General features: G+C 43.1%; 1 protein-coding gene across 1 annotated transcript in view; it reads right to left on the bottom strand.

Annotated features, from left to right (window-relative positions):
* Positions 1–5,298: 5,298 nt before the first annotated feature.
* Positions 5,299–23,721, bottom strand: part of gpc3 (glypican 3) — a 104,619-nt gene continuing 86,196 nt past the window's right edge. Inside the window, exons 7-8 of the mRNA XM_020629647.3 lie at positions 19,023–19,215; positions 5,299–7,117 (exon numbers count right to left, since the gene is read on the bottom strand). Coding sequence (XP_020485303.1) covers positions 6,942–7,117; positions 19,023–19,215 — 369 coding nt within the window. The 3' untranslated portion in view covers positions 5,299–6,941. The remainder of the gene's footprint in view (positions 7,118–19,022; positions 19,216–23,721) is intronic.

Below are 23,721 nucleotides of genomic sequence, written 5' to 3'. Positions count from 1 at the left end.
AAGGAAAAGACAGAAATCCCCTATATCACAAATCTCTTCTTCATTGATGACCCCTTGTCGACCTGGGCTTCAGAGAACTTTCTTATCTGTTGTTTTACTGTCACTGTGGAGTTAACAGCAGAGATAATAATCCTTTGAACTAAACAGAGCCCTCATATTTCTCTCAGTGTCCTATCGTAAATAAATGTTAAATTATTAGCCTGGGTGTAAGATGAATCATTTTCTATTTCTTTGCTTTGGACCGCTCTGAAACATCCTTAACACCATAAACTGTTACTTTGTAAACCACTTAAGTTATTTTCCCTTGTCCATGTATGTGATTTAATAATGACCACATTTCAGGCCATGGCTTTATTTATTTGACTGTCTGTGTGTGTTTATATGACATGACAGACAGCGAAAGCACATGAAGATGTATTTTTTTAGAATGTGTTATTTTTGTTGAGCCTGCATAGTTTGTCTGAAACCCTCAGATTAAAAACCTGCCTAGTGTAACAGTAACCATGGAGTCCAAATTACAGGCCTGGTTCTTACACAAACACAGGCTGGGGCTGTGTGCTGTTAGCAACGAGGCAGTTTATGTCTAATATGCAGCTGCTTGCCATGTAGCGCACCGTGCAACCAGCAGTGTAAACCACAGTAAACTGTTGAGGTTGTCGTGGTGTCAAAAAGTCAGCAAACACCGCTCATCACTTATTTAGGTGCTGAGTCATATGAAAAAAAATCACAAGATATGATACACAAAGACTCTTAACAATATGGCTCCCATCTTATTTATATGCTGTATAAAGAACACAACACTACGAGCATGTCGCCTGATAAAATTGTCAAAAATAACGAACTGAAGAGGAAACCCTGAAATGTTTTTGTTTTTGAAACCAATCCTTGCAGCATCTCGCTGTTGTATAGTGTGCATTTTAAAAACCTCCGAAACTGTCAAACGTGCATCTGCATGTGTTCTGAAATATCTGTTTTATTCCTCTGTTTTGGGAGTGTGTTATTTCAACTTTTTAAAATGTCATCTGCTCAACAGATACTTCAAAAATGTGCGCTGGCCCTTTCTCTCTACTCTTGCTAAGAATAACTCATTTCCTGTTCACTTCTATTTCTCTCATACTTTTCCATTATTGTTTTATTTGTGTGTACCAGCAGTTTGTCATGTCTGCTGTCATGCAGCTTTCTGCCGCTGACCTTTGCCCTTCTTGCAGATATTTTCTTCTTGTAACAGTATAAAGTGCTATTCATTACGTAACTGATAAAACAATCATCAATAATGTGTGAAAAGACACAACTGTCAGCCTGTTAAATCACCATAAGTGAACACATCACAGCTGCCTCTCTGTCCCAATAATCATATGAATTCATCTCAATAAAAAATGTAGACATTTTGTCAAACAAAGTTTAAAATGTGGGAGAGATGATTTGATCAAATGCGGCACCCAGTCCTGTACACAAATCCCTTCATTAAAAGAGAAGACATAATAAGACTTTTTACCCCCTGTGTTTAAACATGCCTGGACATGTGGGGTGCTTCTGTGTGTGTGTTGTGTGTGTGCGCACACGTCCATTAGTTTGGGGGGTAGCACTCAGCAGAATGACATTCCTTCTTTTGTGTCCACATTCCTCAGGCGGCTCCATTCATTCGGTGTGACTGCGGCTGCTGCAGGGGAAGCCAGGGGTTGCTGAGGAGCAGGAGGAGGATGCTGGAGCTGTGTGCATGGGAGAGCGTGGGCCCGGCGCTCCACTCAATAGGCCAACAAAAGGTAAGAAAATGGTCCGGTGCCATGGTAATTAGACGTGAATGAGCTTTGAACGATGTGACATGTCTCAGGCTTTTCTCTCTGGCAGAGGAATTTCAACATCCAGCTTGGTTAAAATTGGACTGGACTGGGGAGACCGTACTCACTCGAGCACCTGAATTATATTGTTATTTTAATTCTTATGTGCTGATTGATGACTCCACAATGATACCCAAGCCCCAAACATGTCTGAGTGACCATGAAATAGTGCTGAAACACTAAGGTGGTCAATCACTCAGGCAGATAATGCAACAATTCCTGATAGTCAGCTCTTCCCACTGTTCCTGCTGACCAACATCAAATTGACCTTTCACTCTCATAATGTGAGCTTTTTCAACATTGCCCCAATATTACCCTAAGAAAACATGTGAACTCTGCATTCCAATAGGCCTGTTTGCCCTTTCTCCAGCCTCACATTAGCATTCAGAGTACCCCCCACCCCACCCCCCACCCCCCACCCACCCATCTTTGGTGAGTTGCTGCTCTCTCTGCAGCCAGCGTTTGCTCATCTCCTACAAACCAGCTCCTCTTTTCCATGTTAAAAGCTGCAATCCAGTTTGGGAGAGAAAAGCACAGCTGGATAACAATGGCGTTTTTATCTGGATCTGGGGAGCAGAGGGTGCGTGGGTGTGAAAAGTTACAGCAGAGCACTGGGACATAGAAACCAGATTTTGAAGTGTGTTTGCAGTGACAGGCGTGTTATGTATGGACCTGTGAGTGATTGACCTTGTTAAGAAAGTAGACAGTCTTTATAAATGGAGACCAAACACAAACAATTAGCACTTAATGAAGCTCAATTCATTGTTTCTCAGTAGATGAGTGTCTGTTACCTGGTAAAGGTGACTCCAGGGGTAACACTGATGGGGTTCACTGTGGAGATAGCTGCTGCAGGAGATCTTTTACTCAGAGTGTTTCATCATCTGCTGGGAGAGAGAAATACAGATCCAAAGAAAAACACTCATGATTCACATGCTGCTTTGAGGATCTGGAGAACAGTCCAGAGAAAAATAAATGATATGATTCATGAAAGGCTTTGAAGTAGATCTGCGAGTGAAAAGCACAAAAAGTCACATAACAGTGTCCTTACCATAACCTCTGCTGCATGCCATCCAGTTTACCCTTTTTTCTAAGACTTAAAGGGAAATTTCCCGTTCCTTCTAAAAGCAGTTTAACATGCCTTTCAACAACATAGAGAACATGAAGTGTTAAAGAACAAAGGCTTGCTTGAAGCAAGTTTCAAATCAGATAGCTCATAGATCCTTGGTTAAAATCTGTCTTTTTTTTTTAAAGAGGACATATTATCCCCTTCTCCACCTTTTCAGACAGTCCCCTGTGGTCTAAATGAAACTTCTGTGCTGTGCTTTGGTCAAAATATAACATGAATCAAGCACCAGAGGAGGTTTGTGACCCTGTATAAACCAGCTCTCTCAGAACGCTCTGTTTGGTGTGTGTGTCTCTTTAAATGTAATGAAAAAAACAATTTGATTTTTCATAATATGTCCCTTTTAAGATCGTTTGCTCTGAAAAATCTATAAATAATAAGAGCGTTTTTTCCTTTTACCAAAATAAATTGAATGGCATTTTAATCAGTTAATTTATTGTGTTCTAAGATTACATCACTACATCTTTTGTTCATGAGCATAGCTAATCAGCCCCACTATCACCATTTAAATCTACATGAAAGTATAGAAGATTATCTGTGGAATTTCAACACTGTGTAAAGAAAATGATTCATTACTTCTATTCTGAGCTCTAGTTGGTAGAGGATATGAACTGGTAAAATAAAAACAACAACCTGTAGGTGGCGATTCAGGGGTGTGGAATAATGTAATGCTAACTCATGCTAACAAAAAGTCCCCACATGGAAGATTTGAACCTACCGCCCATGGTATCAAGAGTGAAAGGCCTTAAAATGAACATAGACATCATCATTTTTAAAAAGGTGTTATCTAAAAAAATGTCCACAGAAAGTTTATTCAATCAGTAATTATTTTAGCTAATTAAATCATTTTAAAACGATACATACAAAGGGCTTTAATTAGCGCTTCTTGTGAAGGAATGAGCACTCAAACAAACGTTTCATTACCAATGAAACCTTTACTCAACCAACGTCAACGTCATCAATTCCTCCCCTGGTTTTTGAAGACTATTCAGGATTTTTTTTTAAAAGTCATCTTATCTTTGAAGCTAAAAGATCTGACCCAACAATCCTGACATTTTCAAGTGATTGTTCCTCATATTGATCTCAGTGTTACTGAAAATACCTTGATAACGCTACAATCCTCTGAGTCAGACCCATTCAAAATCAACAACTGAAAGGACTCCCCAGTGCATTGGCAGTTCATTAATGTGTGCTGTGGCTCCATTAAAGGTTGCAGGGCAGGACAATTCAATAATAGTCACAAGCACAACAGACCTCACCTCACCATATCCAGGTGAAATGATCGGTATAGTCAGCTGTGAAGTCAAACATGACTGTAAATATTAATGGACAAAGCCTGAGTGAAGTCTCCGATCTGTTACTGCAGGAGGCTCATCTGCGGCTGCCGCCATCCTGGAAATCCTGCCTCACCCTATCTTTCAGTGAACCTAACGACAGGCTGAGAGCTGGAGCTAACGAGGGTTTTAAGCCTCTTCACAAACCATTAAATCGCACACACCTGTCAATCATGTCAGCTTCACGCCTAACTATGGATAACAAGTAGCCTATCGTTCAAAAAATCAAAACGGATATTTAAAACAAAACTCTCCCCCTGTACAGTGTGTGCCCATGATGACAATAACCTAATAATAATAATCATCAGACCTATTTCTTTTTTGTACCAGGCTGTAAACATGTTTATTTATGCTGTAAAAAAATGTTTTTTTAATGGGGTGTATATGTGACTCTTGGAGCCGGCCTCAAGTGGACAATCGACGAACTGCAGGGTTTTGCACTACCACGTTGGCTTCATTTGTTGCTGCTTGAGCAAAACAGACTTGATCCTTTCAGTTTCTGTAGTTTCTGTTTGAAGAAAACACATTTTCATGCTTTCTGAGAATTCAAGAAACAGACGAACTGTTGCCACGGTGAGAACGATGTTTCTCATGATGTTTTTCACTGTGTTTGAAGTGGGCACGCTCAGCCTCTGTTGAGTTGATATCACATACCGATGTGCAGTGATCAGAGGACATTACAGCATTAGGGATGTTTGTGCATGTTGTCAGACTGCTGTCAAGGAACCACTCTCCACTGATCCATATTTTCACAGAGCTTTGGGATTTCATTTTTTCATCTGAAACAAAGTTTTCAGGTGTTTTAATGTAGGGATGCTCTTCACACATTGAATATTTCCTTTCGACTACAGTCAATCAAAATGTGAATTTCCAAAAGGAGTGTGAAATCGTTAAATTGTTATGCTGGACTCCATGTCTCTTGTTATGATATCCAGATGACAGATGGAAGCCTCACGTCTTTTCTGTGTTAATATTCATGCATGTACACACATCAACAAAAAACTAAAACAATAAAACATGTTCAGTTTATTATACATTGTACTTTTCTTATCAACTGCAAACTGAAAAAAACAAAAATATTACTGGATCAATATAAACGTCGACCTCTGATCCCACAGTTTTTCAGGCTGTATTCTGTTATGGTGTTTTAGTGTCAGGCCTCTTATAGTCATAGTTATGGTAATGAGTTAAACCTACGCTTTTCCTGAAATGATATGTTATGACTGCTTGTCTTTCTTTAAGGCTCAGTCCTGTGATTCTCTGGCAGCGTGACCATGTTGAACCTCACTTCTGTCCCACTGTCGGCTGAGTTTGTTCTGCGACCCTCCAGGAGAAACACGGACAGCTAACAGACGGATCCATGCACTGTCCGGATCAGCTGGTTGAAGTCAGCTGGGTGGGTGGCAGCCAGATACATTTCCAGTTATATTAAGTGTCTTTCCAGTCTAAACATGAGAGTACGTCTTCACCACATGTCATTTTAAAAACCAAACAAAATGAAACAAACGATGTAGAAATATGCCTTCTTATTAAACAAATCTTAAGAACGGATGACTGAACACACAAGGCCCAGACATTATGAACGTGTGAGCCAATGGAAACCTACATTATAAAATACATTTACACATGTTTATACATATTTACATTCCCTAAGACTCATCCCCTGTACACACAGTGCTAAAGAATACGCTTGACAATTGCTGCAGTGTTTCTGTGGTCGAACCAATGATTCAATTTACAAAACAGCTTTTTCTCATGAAATTGGACATAATTTAAAAATAAAAACATTTTGTAAACATGGCACCAACACACTGAACAATCATCTGTTTAGTCATCTGGCTTGTTATGAGACTTACAGTACACTCATATGATAGCCCTTGAAATGTTCGCAGGACCATTTCATCACCAGCTTTAAGAAAAAAGAAAACACTGACCGGTGAGTATGAATCAGTTATACTTTCACAAAAACGAGAGAGAAATAGGGAGCTTGAGAAGGTGACAGAGTACTTTAAGGTACAGTGCATCTTTAATGAGGGATACAACCTCAGCCTCTGGGGATATGGAGTACACAGCAACTCCCAATCTGCAGTCCAGTCCTCGCAGGAGATCCTTCACTGCCATTTAAAGAGCAGCAGAAGTTTTCTTCTTCTTCTAGATTGTTGCTGCAGGGCAGTAAAGTGATACTGTTGGGGCGTCTCTTAAAAGGTCTTTTGTAGCTCCTCAAATGTAGGTCCATGCCGTAGGTAATGATAAGGGCCCCTGTCACGTTGTTCTTTTATAGAAGTCAATATGAGAAGAGTGAGGAGGTGATTCAGGAGGGCACAAAAGTTGTATAAATTAAAATGTCAGAGGGCAAGTTTTGTTATTTACACAATGCCATGAGGGTATCTGATGTGCTTTAAAGGAGTGTTGTGAACATTTCTTTGAATAAAACGGAACAGATTCCTGCTGAGTCTCATTAGAGAAGTGGAGCATTTTGTTGTTGTTCATACAAGGGACCAGAACATTCTTTAATATAACAAAGCGTACAGTCTGGACCTGTGTCTTGATATAACACTTGTTATGTATTGGTGATATATAAATAAAGATGAATTGTAATGAATCCAAGAAGGGGGGGTTGACGGGTTTGTATGAGAAGTACCCTGGTCAGTGAAGACAGGGCACGAGCAGTGCAAGTGTCAGAGGGAGAGTCAGGACCAGGCTGCTCCTCCACAGCGGAGCCGCAGGTGAGGAGACCCCTCCGACCCCGGCTGTGGCCAAGCGAGGGGTCAGCAGCTGCTCCTGGAAGGTGAAGTCATCCATTGCCAGGTTATCAGCCAGGTCTGAGAGGGTAGCCAGTTGGAGAGAGAGAGAGAGGAGATGGATGGGAGACAGTGAAAGGAGGTGAAGAATGAAAAATATGAGAGAGGCAGGAAAAAAAGGATGGAGACGATTAGAACCCAACGTTGTCACAAAAGCTGAAAAACATGTGTGGTATGTCTATCATCCTTTCACATGATGTCTTACACAGCTGTAAAAACAATGTTACATCGGGAGAACGAGAAACACAAGCCCTTCATATAACCAGATGTCACATGTTATTGCTGCAGACGCACGCTGAATCACACATATTTTACTGCAAGTGAGTGTTGAAATGTTGATTTAAGCGGTGAGATGCTGAAAACAAAAAATAAAAACCACAGCAGCTGCATGAAGTCATGTCTACAAATTTGAAACACAAACATCTCGACTGACAAGAGTCTTTTCCTGATAGCAGAGAACTTTAAAATGAGACTTTGTTTTATTTTAGTTACCTCACTAAGTTGTACACACAACCCATATTAGAGAAATTTACAATTTTCATTCCTGAATTAGTTTTGGGCTTCAAGCCATATGCACCGTGATTCTTCATTTCATAAGCTAACTGATGTCTTTACATTTTTATAATTTTTGTCTTGTTAAGAACCTTCAAAGAGCAAAATTTATTCAGGATGTGTAGCTCAAAATGTTGTTGTGTCTCAAATCAAACACTCATTTCCTACTCCCTGTATAGGGTGCTATCTGTAGTGTACTTTATAGTTCATTCATAAGTAGGGCTGGGCGATATGACCTTAAATCAAAATCACGATTAATTGAACATTTGACCTCGATTATGATTAATGAATGATTATTTTGTTTTTGTTTTTGTATTGAATATTTTGTAGTGAAATCAAAGCATCGCTTGAAATGAAAACGACACATTTCAGTTTTAAAGTAGAAATGAACTTCTCTAAAACTGTAGAAAAGAAATAACTCGTATTTAATGCACAGTTTGTCCTTCTTTGTCGTCTTCCCAAAAGACAAAATGTGTCCAAAAGACAAAATGTGTCCAAACGACGGACATTGCTTCCATGTCGTGGATTGGACGTGTCGTCATGGAAAATAATCAAAATAATCGACATGGACAAGATTACGTCGGTTAGAGGTTCTGAATGTCGGTTTCCATTAATTGCCCAGCCCTACTCATAAGCACAATAAAAACATGAATTTTGTACACTACTGGCTGACACTGCAGTCACATGATTAAAAAGTGCACCTTAAAGCAAGCTACAAGGGATCCATTAAAGTTTAAAACAATCTGTTGTAAACAATCATTTTCTCATCATCATTGCACAACACATGGAGCGCTCAGCTCTGATAGCCGTTTATACCATCAAGCCCTGCATGCCGTGAAGTTCTAGGGACTTTTGAGAAAATGTTACTTTAGGGGAGAAAATGACACAGATCATGGCTCCTGCCTTTTATATCACAGGTGGTATAATCCACCGCAACAAGCCTGTAATCCTTAACTTTCACCTCCTCCTCCACTGGTACTGTTAAAGAGCCCTCAAGCAACCAATTTGCTGCTGTACACTTAACAGTATAGACTGTGGTTTCACTGAGGAACTCTCGAGTGTCAGTGTCTCTAACTACAGACAGAAGGTTTTATTAAAGGCCTTGCTCAGATACCTCAAAGTTGAAGCTCTTAGTGTTAATCCAGCACTTCTCCTCAGTGGCTCAGTCGCTCACTGGTTTCCATCTGTTCTGTATACTGCTGTGACTTCATGCTCACCTGCGGCTCTGCTTTAGCTTACTGCTCTGCCTCCACAGCTGTTCTCCTACTGATGTTGAGCAGGGCTCTTCTTCCCCGCGTGTGTGTCTGCGTGTGTGTGTGTCTGTGTGAGAGAGTGAGTGACATATTGTGTGCCGCTTTGTCTGGCAGAAAGCTGTCAGGGAGACTGAAATAAGACGGCTGAGTTATGATAGGGGGCAGGAGGATATCAGTAATAAAGCAGCTCTACGGCTTGGAACGCAAACTATGAGCTGAGCTGTCCCCCTGTCAAGCCAGATGCAGAGCACCTCGCCAGACACACAAACATGCAGGAACTGTGGTGCATTTCTGACATACCTATTTGTCACACAGCCTTTGTGTATGTGAATACTGTCCCAGCTGAGCTCCAAAAATAACAGATAGCCCCAAATTGAATTAGCAGTCTCATCTGATCTGTTTACTGTTCTCCCTTGTGGGGAGTGATCTGTTTGGGAGGAAATGGCTGATCTGACCCAGTGTGTGATCATATATGCAGAAGGCGGGACTGTCCTGTCCTCCATCCTGACTCCCTGGTGTTGTCAGGACTCTAGGCTGCCAGGCTCCGTCAAAAACAGAAGAAGAAAGCGAGTAAATAAACCTCCAAAGCCTGACACGGTATCTCCTATGAATTTCTTTGCAGTTACATCATTTGAATGACGGCCAGGGGACAATTAACTTTTTTCTCTCGCCCCCTGTTTCCTCTGACATGGCAGTGGGCAGACATTCTTCGGGGGCTCTGAAAGAACGATTTGTCACTGTCGACAGCAGCCCACTGTACGGCCTCGCCAATTAAGCTCAAGGTGCAATTGGACACCGCTTTTATACACACTGCGGATAAGAGAGAGGGCGGGGGCGTGCGCGTCTGCATTTGTGTGTTTGTGTGCCGATGATTAAGTGGGGTGTGCTCACCCGTCCCCATGAGTGTTGGTGAAAGAGCGGGAGCCTAAGTGGGGGATGCATTGTGTTGGTGTGCTTTACAGCGGCAATAATGTAAGTGAGGAAAGTCTGAGGCTGTGAAGAAAGTCCCACAAACCAGGGGAAAAGGGGTCTTTCTTGCTAAGTTTAAACACTTGGACATGAGCAGCACCACAGAGGGGCCTTGTTCCGCAGGCTTTAAAACAACCCAACAGGGACTGAACACTATGCAAACCTAGATCCCCTGTACTCCTACACAGGCCTAGGACTAATAATATCCTGGTATCATTAGTGATGAACACCTGTGCCTGTGTGGATGACGCAGAGTGCAGACAGAGTGAGAGTGAAAGACAGGAAAACACAGACAGAAGCAGGCATCTTTTTCCTCTTCTCTTTTCCTTTTGGGGCCGTGTAAGGAGGAGCCATAACAGTGGACAGGCAGCGATAATAATTAGGTAAATAGATGAATAACTTCGCTAAAAATAGTGGCACACTCCCAACTGTGAGTAATGTGACAGAGGTGGGCCCCTTTGTGCTGTCAGTGGAGCTAAGCCCTCCTGCTCGTCCATTCAGACCATTTTGAGACTATCACTACCCTGCTAGCGTACCCCTGCTGGCTTTATCGTGGCCTCATGAGCTCAAGTTACCTCCCAGGGGGAGAGGTCAACAGTCCACTCATTGATTGGTTATGCAAAGGTTACAAAATAAGAATGAGCAGGTAGGTCAGATGCAAGTCAACAGCTGGGGACTCATTCAGGCTTTAACTTTATGTTTTCTTTAGTGAGCGTTCCTCAGGAGAGTAGGAATTTTGTCAGTGTTTGAATGCATGTATCGTTGTTTTTCCTGTGTCTGTTCAGAGGGAAAAAGGAAGCAGAGGGAGGAGGATAGAGTCTGGAGTTTTTGTTTTGAGCAGTGCTCAGTGCTTGAGGCTTGTCATTTACAGTCTGCAGTTGTCACAACAAGCAAACTATGTAGTAAAATTGCAACAGTGAGTGGAAAGCTGCATTTCCCAGCAAACCGCAACTACAGGTGATCATTACATGATCGAGACGATCCCCGGCTTTATTTGCACTCCCTTGCATTTTCAGTAAACATGTTTTGCACATCAGTTAAAGGCTGACACATTATCATAACTCCTCTGGAGAGTGTGTACCTCCACGGTCCAGTACAGTTTATTCAGTACATGTGTGCGATGCACAAAGGCCTTTTTTTGGTCAGATAAGTATGTGGAATGTTAAGTCTCCAAACACAGGTGCTCCTTATGAAACGGGAGAGATGGTTTAGATTGCTGCTACATTGGCAGACGATGTGCGCACATAACACAACTAAGCTGGTCAAATTTGATCTAGGTTTTTGAGATTCAACAGCTTAAAAGATATTACGGTTTCCGAGGTAAAGCAAATATTTTATCACTTGTCTCATCTCTGCAGAGCAAACTATTCGCTTAAACACTGCACTCAGCACATTTAGAAATTGAGTTGGCTGGTGTGCAGTGTGTGTGTGTGTGTGTGTGCAGTCCTTTGTCAGGAGCCGCCCTTCGGGCTGCAGGGAAGACAATGATTCTGTAAAAACATGATAGGAGCTCCTGGATGGATTGATTAGGTCTTATCTTGCGGCGGTCAACAGATACAGAGCTGAAGTGTGATGATTGGCTTTTTGGTCACATTCTGTAACTTGTGTGACTTGGCAGAAGCTGTTTGTCCTGAGACACAGCTGATTGAGAGCTAGGAAGGAACTGAGGGAGCAGTGCAGGATGCTTCTGTCCTGGGCTGGCGGGAATGCGACCGTCTGCCTCCACACCCACAGGCCGACCACAGGGGCGCTCGGAGAGGCTGGGAATGTTGGGCCAAGACAAACGGGACGCCCAGAGGAGGCCCTGCCCTAGGCCTTTTGCTGCAGCCCCACTCTGCACTGCTCTGGCCTCCCAACCTCCACAACACTCACTGTTATTCTAGGCTGAGGGATCCTCCCACGCAGAGGGCAAGAGAGTAAGACAGGGAGACACGATGCCAAAGACGACGGAGGACGTAAACAGCAATAATAGAGTTTCAAAGGTTTAAAATGAAAACTTAACTCAGAGGCGATTACATGGGGTTACAGGACTTAGAGGTTTAGCAGATCAGAAAACAGAGTCAGATCCACGATGGAGGAAAAAAGTCAAAGCTAGTATCTAGTAGAAATCTAAAAAGCTCAAACTCGATATTTTGCTACGCTACAATAAGGAGCTACACCAACTTGTCAAAAGATGGAATCCAAGCCTCCATGACACTTTCTAAAAAGTGGCTTTGTGGGACAAATGCAAGTCAACACCTATTAATTAACATGGCCAGTACAGGGGGTCGGTGTCAGTGAGGGGATGACCAGCATGTTGCACCCATTAGCCTCTCCCTACACAGTCCAAATTGGATTTCCTTTTGAGTATTTATAGTCTCCACTTCCAGTAACAGTTCATATGAGCGCAGAAAAGAGAAATAAAACCTTGAAACAGAATCATCAGTTTTCACCGAGAACTCCTTGTAGCGCGGGCTCTGCAAGGGTGGAAAGTGTGAGAGCAAGTCAGAGGAGTAAAAACCAAAACAAATCGAACATACAAAGAGTCGATTCTGTGCTGAGGGCAAGGGGGCTCGTTCAGGGTGGGAAGCAATCCTGCGTACAGTGAAAGCCTGTAACCTCCGGCAGCTCTGAGGTTGGTGTTGACGGAGGGTCAGAGGTTGGCAGGGAGTGCTGCTAGGGGTGTTTCTAGAGAGACTGAACAATGGCGGTTCTTATCAGTGAGAGAGAGAGAGAGAGAGAGAAAGAGAGAGGCAGGAGTATCCAAGCAGTTGACCAGAAGGTCGGCCTCAAGTTTGGCCTGGGGGACGTCCCAGTCAAGGAGTCTCTGAGGAACACATTCTTTGGATACTATCTTTATCTGTTAATAATGAGGAAAGCTGACATCCCAAACACTCCTGTTTTTATTCCCCTGCTGTGTACAGCAGTCGGTCCACTGAAGGAAATGTAGCTGGCAGATTTAGACGTGTGTTTGTTGTGCAGGCGTCCCTGCCAACAAACATGCAGGATTCTCCCTACATTCTTGTCATGGAGAGGCACACTAGAAACCCAGCCAAGAGTGACAATATGGCCCGTTTGAGTGTACACACACACAGAACTCCTGCTGAGCAGTTTCACTATCTGCCTCTGCCCTTTGTAGTGGTTAGCCTGCGGTTTCCTCAAGCAGCCGAGAGTCTATCTGCAGCAGGATTCCTGCAATGTTCACTGCATGTTGAGCTACTTTTAATGATGCTCTGAAAAACACAAAAACAAAGTGAGAGGAGGCCACAGAGGGGGGGAAAGATGGATAGAGGGGGAATTTAAAGGACGTAAAGGGTTAACGCATAAAAATGCATACCAAAACTCTAAACCTGGCTTTTTAAGGCATTCCCACAAAATGGCTGCTGTGTGTCATTGCGGCAGAGAGCAGTGGAGCAGAAGGCCTCGAGAATGGTCCCGCTGTGTGCAGAGTGTTTGTGGACTGTGGCGGAGCTGATGGACATGACCCAGGAACGGGCCTGGAATCAATTTAGTGCGTCTCAAAAAAGTGCCTGTGAATGTAAATAAAGCTCTTGAGCAAACAAACGCTTTTTCCGAGAGGCACACACAAACACAGAAAAATGCTAGGGCCTACAAAATGAATCAAGCGCTGGTGCCCCCCCCCCCAGTTCATGTACATGATGAGAACCAAGTCGTCTCTGTACTCTTGTATCCACAGAAATTAAAACCAGGGCTCTTCTTCCTGCCTCCTGGCTAATCTTAAGGGTTTTATCCCTGGATTGGTTTGAGAAAGCTCCACAGCGGAAGAGCAACAAGAGTCCAATAAGAGGGTAACTTCATCCCTCTATTCCTCTCCTCCATTTCCCCCCTTCTGCTTTCCCATTTCACCTACACTGCCACCGTCCTCATCCCTCTCTAACCGGGCTGGGACGCACAGGGCCTTGCTGCGGCTCCAGTAGGAACCAGAGTCAGAGAATGCAGGTCTTACAGCTGAGCCTGTTTACACAGATGGTGGCAAGCTTCATTATTTTTGTGAGGGGCGTGGAGGAGGTGGGAAAGGAGGAGGATTGGCTGAATTTACAGAGGTTGTTTATCAGCTTAAGGAGGGACGTGGGTAGAGAACATTGGGTCAGAACACTTCGAGGGTGTTACACATTATCCGGCTCTCCACCAGCACCACCCATCAACGGTTCAACACCTCCTCTACCTCACAGTACTGGGGCTTTGAAAAACAGTTTAACGACTCATTTTGAAAAATAATAATTGTTTCAAGTTAATCATTAATCATCTACAAGATTAACACATTTTAGTTGGCTGAAGAAACATCATTTGACAGCCAGGGATGAGCGGGGGCGGGCATTTCTTCCAGCTCTCTCTTTTGGAATAAAGATTTTGATTTGGAGTGAAGCTGCTTATCGCCTTCAACTAAAGAAAAACATCTGTTCTTTCATATGAATCTCTTTAATCTCTGTGGAAAAGAAATCACAATTTTGCTGTTTCATGGCAACACTGGCTGCAGAAACATACTTGCTGATTTTGATTTATATCAAAACCAAAGCTTTTCTGGAGTTACTTTAAAAGAGTTTTGATGATCAATTGATGTTTCTGGTTGGTCATTTGGAGAAGGCGCAGCACAACACCACCAAGACTCTCTAGTCATTCTTACATTTTGTTTGGGCTGTACTGAAGCACATGTGGTGCTTTGAGGTACATGAACATACTTACTCAAAACAACAATGCTAAGCAGGTCTAATGGTTACCATGGAAACCATCTGAATCGAGTTTGTTTACATTACGTTCAGAAGACAGGATCGTCCTTAGTGCTAAGGTGCTAAAATAAAATGTCCAAAACATGAAAAGTCGAGACCAGAATTAACAAACTGGTGTCTGCTGTTTTGTTTTAATCAAACACAAGTAACTCAACTCTATAGCTCTGATAACAACAAAGGAGATCTGCCCCCCAAAAAAGACTTGTAAGTCATTTCTTAGTTGATTTGTTCCTGTTAGAAGTAGAAATCAAACATTGATGTTTTTTGAGAAGTTTGCATGTTTTGATTCTGGATCATACTTGATGTTAAGAAACAAAAAGACTCAGGCCATGTGGACATCCAGCGTTGTTCTCTTCCCAAACACCTGCACTCTCTTACTCACACATCTGCATCATCTGAGATGTTTTCCTGCTGCCTCACGCCTGTGGCCCCGCCTGAACCTCTACCTGGCATCCACATGTGGACGTATCTTTAACTGGACGGACATTCATGAGCGCAGTAGCTCAGATAATCACCCTCATGAACGTATACGGAGCTTAAGAAGAGGAGAAAAACTCAATCCATGGCGGATGCATCCTGAGCTACCAGGGCTAATGTCAACAGTGTCAGGATTATGGCTATTTGATGAAGGCATGTAGCAAACACTGCTGTGGAGGACCGGCGCCGTGTGACTCACCTATCAGGTGCTGAGGGTCATGGGGTCACAGCTGTAGTTAATTAACATACCAGGTTGTGGTACTGGCAGCACGCATTGCCGTCCATTCAACCCACAGAGAGCGTAAAGAATGTTTAGGTTTCCCAGTGTATCAGCCTTTGGCCCTATCAAAGGTGTTTTTGTCTCTTTCTGTTCTTTCCCCACATTCTTCCATCACATTCTTCTGTCTTTTACACGCTCCTTTGTTCTAGCCTCAGAATCTGTTGCAGACCTGAAAGGTGAGCCCAGCCCAGACTTTCATCTTAAGCTGCATGTTTCACATTACAGGAATATTTCCACTTTGCATTTCGCTAACCCCCTGGTGATAATAAAAAATGCCTTAATGCTTCTAATAGAATGGCTTTCCTTCTGGGTGCTTACAGTGACCGAATGTCTGAGTGCAGGAACAAAACAAGAGGCCTATTCATGTGGCTCCTGCTGAGCGTGGCAAGGTACAGCACGCAGCGAAGACCCATCCAGCTCAGCAAGAAAACACGAGGCACAGCTCTGGGCTGCTGGGCCGAGGCAGAGCCCACCAACAGTTGGCTTTGAGACTAGCCAACGTTTCCAAGCTGCACCAGGATCCAATTCTAACAAGTTATTTAGTCTAGCAGTTAGCATAAGACTCTTAAAAAGCCATCTTTGAAATTGGCTTACATTTGAGTGGTGGACTGTTGTAGAAAATACTTTTTCTGTGGGCTATTTCCAATTTCTAAATCTGAGTCATTTTCTTTCAAAAGCTTAGTTAAGTCAATAAACTTCAGAGATTTTTTCGCTGAATATTATTCTAGTTCCAGTTGTTTTAATGTAACCTCACTGGCAGGTTGTAACTCTTACACAATGTTAAGGCTTTATACAGTCGATGAGTCTGTGTGGGGCTTTTGGGGCTTTTGTGTAGCAGTATTTTTATCAGGGCTGTCAGCATGAACTTAGTCAATCACAATTCATGAAGGTCTGAAATTAATATAACCATTGTTTTTAATCGTGATTAATCACATCCTTTTAGGCGCACAGTGAATAAGCCTCCTCAGTGTCTCCCTGTAGTCACGATGATGTAAAAGAACGACACTGCTGCATCTTTGAATGTCTCATTTCACTTTATAAAAAAACTCTCAGACAGCTCAGCTGACGAGTCCAAAGTCATATCCACCTCATGACATCACACATTTCCCTTTTATAACCGTTCCTTTGAGCTTTTTTAAGTTAATGTCATAAACTTGGATCTACCAGAAGGTCCTTACTTTTCTTAGAAAATATGAGCAGGGTTGAATTCAAACAGCAAGTTAAGTACTCTCAGCTTAAGACAGTACCAAAATTAAAAACCCTTAAAATTTGTATTTGTAAATGCAAAATAATGAGATTACTAAAATGCGATTCAAAATGTGATTCATCTTGATTTACTATTCAAACATTTTGATTAATCACAATAAAAACGAAATCCTTTGACAGCCTTCATTTTCACATCAGTTTAGCACAAGTTTGAAGTGACAGTGCAGGAGAGACGGGGGTGAGGGCGAGGGAATGGAGAGAGGCTTCCTACAGTCAGAGATCAGGTGAGTCCTCCTCTGAATGAAACACAGGCCTAGAGATTAAAGGATTTAAAAACTACACACAGGGACAAACACCTTCACTGATGTTCCAATATACAATCCAGGATTTTGCTGTTTCATTTAGCTTTTTGTACCTTACTTAGGCTAATTTTGCTTAATCAGTAAACTCACTTACTGACTCTTCATTACGGTGTTACTGTCACCACAATATTCATCATATAACGTATTTGTCACATCAGCTTGCTTTAAACAATTTGCACAAAATACCTATGAGTGACCTAATGATTAAATCATCTGCCCATCATGAGTTTCTTTGTATGAAACCAGAATTTTACAGAATTCCCATCCTTCAAATTCAACCGACGCATCACTTAATTATTTTGAAACTAAATCATTTCAAATCAAACTTTAATATTTTATCTACCAGCCTTTGACTCATTTTACCACCTTCTTCTTAGATAAAAAAAAGACCGACTGAGATAAGAAAGTGTGTGAGCTGTGACCAGTCCAGTAACTGGCTGTTCGTCTGGCTCTATGTGGGTGGGGGTGGTGTGTGTGTGTGTGTGTGTGTGCGTGTGTGCGTGTGTGTGTGTGTGTGTGTGTGTGTGTGTGTGTGTGTGTGTGAGGGGGGTCCATGTCCTAGAATAGCTCTCCTGGATTGGAATGCTTTGGGGAATGCGCCTCTTGGGTTTAATTGGTTGGGAAGGGAAGTGTGTACGTCTGCGGGTGTAGAGCATTAGTGATCAGAAGGTTATGGAATCTGTACAGAGAATGAGTGAGGACAGATCAATCATTGGGTTTGTTTGGAAACGTCCTCTGAGTAGTCAGCAGGTTGACAGCCGGGCTGGGTTGGGGTCCGAGCACGGCCTCTGTCCTGTCTGCACCTTGTTTTTGCGGCTCCTCTCACCTTTCTTGGCTCTCGCATGTGTATCCTTGTGAGCCCGTGCTCGTGCTCTGTTTCAGTCTTTGTAAAAGCAGATCTGCCTCGTCCATCTCAGAGCAGCAGGCCACAGACAGGCAGCCCATTAAGGCCTCATGCTCTGCAGGCTCACCTTTGAACCTCAGGCCCCTGTTTGACCAAAGTGGCCTGTGCGACCACGCTAGGTCAGCATTTAGCTGGGTCATCACAGGCTATCAGTAGCTATCTGTGTGTGTACCAATGAGCAGGGACTCTCCAAGGTCTACAAACATTACTCTGCTCATGTACAAACAGGCTCAAACAGGCATTAATGTGCCTGCAGACTCACTCACACTCACTCAGGAGGAGCACGCACTCTCAATGCAAATCAGATTATAAAGCCAAAAGATAAAAGACAATTTGGGGGAGACTGATATTAAGGTGGAGGTCAGGCTAAAAAGCCTATTTTTATTTCCTTAATGATTAAACCATCAGCAGTTTTTAAGGCAGAGGACTTCGTTAAACAACTGAGTATAGAGTCAGGCTAACAGAAGCTCACAAGAGAGGGCATCACACTCTCACGGCCCAGCCTGCTGGAAGCGATGGCCCTGCAGGATTCCTGTGTTAACCCCGGGTTCCTGCTCTCACTCCCTGCCTGGCGAACCCAAATCTCTGCCACAACATCTCAGACAGAAGGACTACTCCCACTGCTGTGTTTGCTCAGCTGCGCCTGGCTTTGTGTCGGTGTATCAAACCCCCTTGTTCCCGCTCTCTGGCTGTTTTTCTCCCTCTTCTGCTGTTTGGTTGTTTTATCTTTTCAACAAGTTTGTAGCTTAAACTGTTCTTTGTTTGGCTCTCAGAGAGCACGGCTGATGTTTCCAAAGGGATTGACGGCCCAGGCGGGGAGGTCAGGAGGTCGAGGAGAGGCGACTACCTGAGGAAGTCTCACGTCTCGTGCTGCATAGTGTCACAGTGGTGTCAACATGTACAGTAGTCATGTAAACACCTCTCTGCTGTTCCCACTGGCTGTGTTTGGACTATGATCACTCTGACTCACTGCAGAAGAATCCAAATCTATTCATGCCCTCACCAGTTTAAAGTAAATAGCTCCAATTTAGAAAGCAGCAGTAAACATCTTTATAGCTGGTACCTCACTTTTTTTCTGAGAGCATCTCATGAATGCAAGGTCATTTTAAGTTATGTTTATGGATGCAGTACCAAATTTAAACCCCACACATTTTGCTGTTTAAGTTAACATCGAGTTTTTAATGCATGTATCTAACCTGCAAAGATGCGTAATCGTTTGCGTCTCGGTGGCGGCCCGAGCCCTGAAACTCCAGCGCACTCATCTTCATCGTCACAGTCACCGCTCTCAAATCCTTCTTCCCCTTCATCACTCCACCCTTCCACTCCAGCTCCACCTCCACGCGTCCGGGCTCTCCAGCGCTTCTCAGATACTGTCACCAGCCGCAGCAACTGTGGGACAAACAGGAAGAAGTTATTGAGGTTAAAAAAGCACATCGGCTTCCCCACCGTCCATGAATCATTCTGTGGCTGGAATGCGCCTCTGCATTAATGCTTTACGAAGCTGTGAAAAAAGTAAGCACTCTCTCTTGATCTGAAGGTGCACTCTATGATTATAACAGTATGAGGGGAATTCCAGAACAACACTCAGCCAGACCTGAAGGCACTGGTGTCTACCAAACTCTAATTATAATCACCAAGCAGGGTAATGGTTTTGTTATCTTTGCCAGTTTTGTTGTTTTTCTCCAAACGTGAGTCATTCACAGGGATGTGGCCGTCTCCCCGAGGAATTTACTGGTAGAAAGTAACAGTGGAGTAAGCAGACTGGTGCAGTTGTGTTGTTACTGGCCAATATCATTGTCCTGAGTTGGTTGTGTGTGTCAAGGCAACAGTACAATAACAGTACAATAACAGCACATAGCAAACTCTATCCAAGAGGACATCAAGACCTCAAGAGCTAAAATGAGAAAGTGCGATGATGGATGACATAAAAAACCCTCACGTTTATTCATCTAACTTATTCTATGCTTTTATGTTATTGAAACGTTAAGGCTCATTTCAGATTGGCAACCTCTGAGAGGGAGACCTGACCAAATACACAATCAGTAAACATGTACAACAATGCAAAATAAACACAGATTATATGACTCCAAACAGAAAACCTGATCCCGTTCGGCCTCTTGGCTGAAAACGCACAGTTGTTGTTTAACTCAGATATTTTCTCATGTGATTTACAGAAGCTCATAATGTGTTGAAACGCATACCAAAAAGTGTTCATTGAGAGCTGTGGTGAACCAGTCGACTCACAAATATTACAGAAATGTCTAAGAGCTGTTAAGCAATTATATCAAATGACCAAAAAACACAGGCAGGAGAAAAAGGAAACTTTGTACAATCAATCACTAACACTGAGGGGAATGTCAACTTTAAGAAAAACTTTCCCTTTCCTCTTTCTGTTGTGGTGCTTTAGAAGAACAGAAACAGCTATGTTATGTCTCATTTCCACCGCTGAAAGATGTGTACAAGCTTAGAGACAACCTAAACAGCCGTTTTCTGACCGTGTCTCAGCCTCCACCACACTGCACATGATTGAGAGGCCTGCCAAGGTAACAGATGTGCTAAATTCCAGCCTGCCTCCTTTCATCTCACCGTTCTGCCTCCTTGTTTTTTTTTTTTATTGATTTCCTTCCTATCTGCATACGTCAGCATGCATTTTTGTTGTTGTTGTTTTTTTGTTGTCCTGGGCTGCCTGTAGGAGAAAATTGAATTCATATGGGCCCTGTCTCAGGTCAGCTGCAACGTCTGCCTGGTTTCAGACTCTGTGTTTGTGTGTGTGAGGCAGAGAGCGGAGGTATAAAAACCCCAGAGCTAATCACAGAATTACGTCAGCCAGAAGATAAACAACCCTGTTCCCTCCGCCTGCATATACAAACCAGTCAATCTGGGTTTTTACAAGTGACATAAACTCTAAAGTTTAGAGAGGGAACACATATCACTTTGTTCCCAGCAGGGCTGCCCAACAATCCTCCATTCACTCCTCTACATCGAGGCCATACACGCAGGATGACCAAAACATTTCTAAAAGATTGGTCACTTGGTTCGGAAGGAGCAGACAGTAAGTCACAGACAGGGCGGCTCATCCAGAGGAACATTTTCTCTTCTGTTTGAGGCCGTGTAGCAAAGCACCACCTGTTGACAGAGCCGAGATGTCTCATTATACACGTACAAGAAACTAGCTCTACACATGATGGATCTATGTTTAATCCACTGAACTGTTTAGTTAAAGACTGGACCATGTTTGCTTGTATTTGCCGTGGCCTTTCATAGATTTAGTCAAATACCTTCTCATGCTCTGTATCCTGGAAACTCATATGGACTCTGGAAGGAAGGGGGCACCTTGCCAATCAATTAAAAGGCAGGGCAAACACTTAGACAGCAGGGAGAGAAAGATGTGATTCAGAGCATTTTAGAAGAAAGCCTTCAAAAAGACGAGCAGGGGATAAACATTAACAACAACTTTCATGCCCCTGTTCAGAGCTCAGTCATGTGTAATACCTGTCACTCCTCTCAACACACACGTTGTCCTCTAAATGACGATATACTGATGTTAGCAGAAACAAGACTGAAGGAGGACATACTAACCGCTCTGTGAGGCTTTAAGATAAGATAAGATAAGACAAGATAAGATAATCCTTTATTTATCCCACAACGGGGACATTTACAGTGTTACAGCAGCAAAGAGCAAAGATTGCAACCAAAAAGTGAACACAATTTAAATAAAAATAAAAATTGTACAAAATAATTTAATAATGCAAAGCAGCAGTTAAAGGCTCTGTTTTGAACTATTAGCATTGAGATATTTGCTAATTAACTTTAAATATATTGCTGGTGGTGCTTAGATGCAATGTGTACGGATCAGAGATGTCATTAGAATTAGATCCATTTTTTGCACCAATTTCCGAGGCAACCCGTCTGATTACTATTGATTCATTCAAGGGGTGGCAGCAGCTCAGACTGTAGGGACTTGGCTAAAGAACTGAAAGGCTGCTGGTTCAAGTCCCAGTCGTACCAAAATCTTGAATTGGGTCTGGTTGCTGGAGAGGTGCCAGCGCACTGCCGAGATGCCCTTGTGTATGGCACCATCCCCCAAAACAGCTTGAGGGCTATTAGGTGTGCAGCTCCTTTCTCAATATCAGCCTGAACTGTTTTCTGACATCTCTCAGTCAGTGCATGTCCACGGGCTCAGGTGTGCGTAATCCTGACCTATTTGTGTGTAGCGTGTTCAAAAGACCCGAGTGTAAGAACTGAATTTTCCCCTCAAGGATTGATAAAGTATTTCTTCTTTTTCCGAAACAGAAACAAGTCAGTAAGGTAGATAGACCAAAATGTGCCAAAAGTTCACTGGAATCAATATGATGGTTATTTCAATGTATCAGTCTGAATCAAAATGCTGACAAACCAAATGGTAAGATGCTCAAATGTATCGAATGACAACCGATCAGAGCGTTAGATTATATGTGTGAGAACACACATGTTATAAATAGCAGAAGATGAATAGCAGATGAGAGAATCATTAAAAAATCAAGTTCGGGGAATAAAAAACAAATATGTTTGCTTCATAATCAGTGGCTTAAATGAATCATAGTAGCATGCATTGCTTTTCATCACAAAGGGGGTTGGAGGACAGTGGGCTATCTAAGGCTCTGTGGCCGTGCACTGCGGCTTCTGCCCACTGGCTGACTGCCTCTGCCGCGGCTGCGGTATCATGGAGGGGTGGGGTGCATGTTTGTGTCCAAAGTGACGCTGCGCTTTTGGCATGGCTCAGCCACAGCGTGATCCTGCAAGAGCCTCCAGATTTTCCACAAGAGCGAGAAACCTCAAGTCGCTGGAATCTTTTGCAATTAAAAAAAAAACCCAAAGCAAAAAGGAAGTAGGGAGGAAACAAATAAAAGAGAAATTTTGCTCAGTATGTTTCCCATCAGGAGAATCTGGCACTCAAAATCTTGCCTTCTCCTCCCCTCTGTGCTTGAAACATTTTATCGGGAGATGGCTAACGCATGCAGCGGGACACATGTAACATGTAATCAGGACCGCAGGCATCCCGCGGGCCACAGGGTTCACCTCCTCTTAACACAAAAGCACATGCCACACCAAGGAAACACCAGCTCAAAGACTGCACACAAAGCCCAAACATGTGGCTGATTGCTCTGTGCAGGCCAGCCCAGACAGAGACACAGAAACCACAAGTCTGTCACTGCCTCCCACACATGACATGAACTCCACACAGGGTCACTGTTCAACATGACAGCTGCAGCTGAGCCCATAAGCTCAGCCACTGTTTGACCTGTACAGATAGAAATCAACCTGCGCTCACTGATCATCGTCTGTGCTCTTTTACAGTAAGATACCAGTACATATTTGACCATAAATCATGTAAATGTAAAGATAAGGTAACGGATATCTCAGTATAAATGTAGGAACATTGAAGTGAATGAGTGCTGTTCAGAGTAAAGGGAGAGCAGGAGTAATGAAGATAAAGTGTGCAGAAAAGAAGAGGCCTCTTGTCAGTGTGTGATTGGGATCAGGCCCTGTGTTATGTCCTCCTCTCCATGCAAAGGACTTGTCTCGACAAGCTGACATGACTCGGCCCAGACGCAATCTAGCGCTCTGAATGTTTCAATCAGTGCCTCAACACATCTTGTCTACAAAGCCCTCTATAGAACTCAGGACATCCCAAACAGACCCCGGCTCACCATATGCTCATCTTCTGTTGATGGTTTACGTAACTGCTCTGAGTTGTTGGCTGAATGTGCTGTTTTCAGTGAGGCGTGATAAAAAAGTGATGATCTCATGTAAAGCTGCTTTAAAGTTGTTGAACTAAAGATTGGTCAGATGATCATGTGAAACGTGAAACTCTTTAGTTCCACTCTCTGGAGAGCCTTTTAGCAACTTTCAGCG

Source organism: Labrus bergylta, chromosome 9 (genome assembly GCF_963930695.1).
Source record: "Labrus bergylta chromosome 9, fLabBer1.1, whole genome shotgun sequence".
Taxonomy (NCBI): Eukaryota; Metazoa; Chordata; class Actinopteri; order Labriformes; family Labridae; genus Labrus; species Labrus bergylta.
The sequence above is the reverse complement of the archived record's forward strand: the minus strand, read 5'-3'. Positions and strand labels throughout refer to the sequence as shown.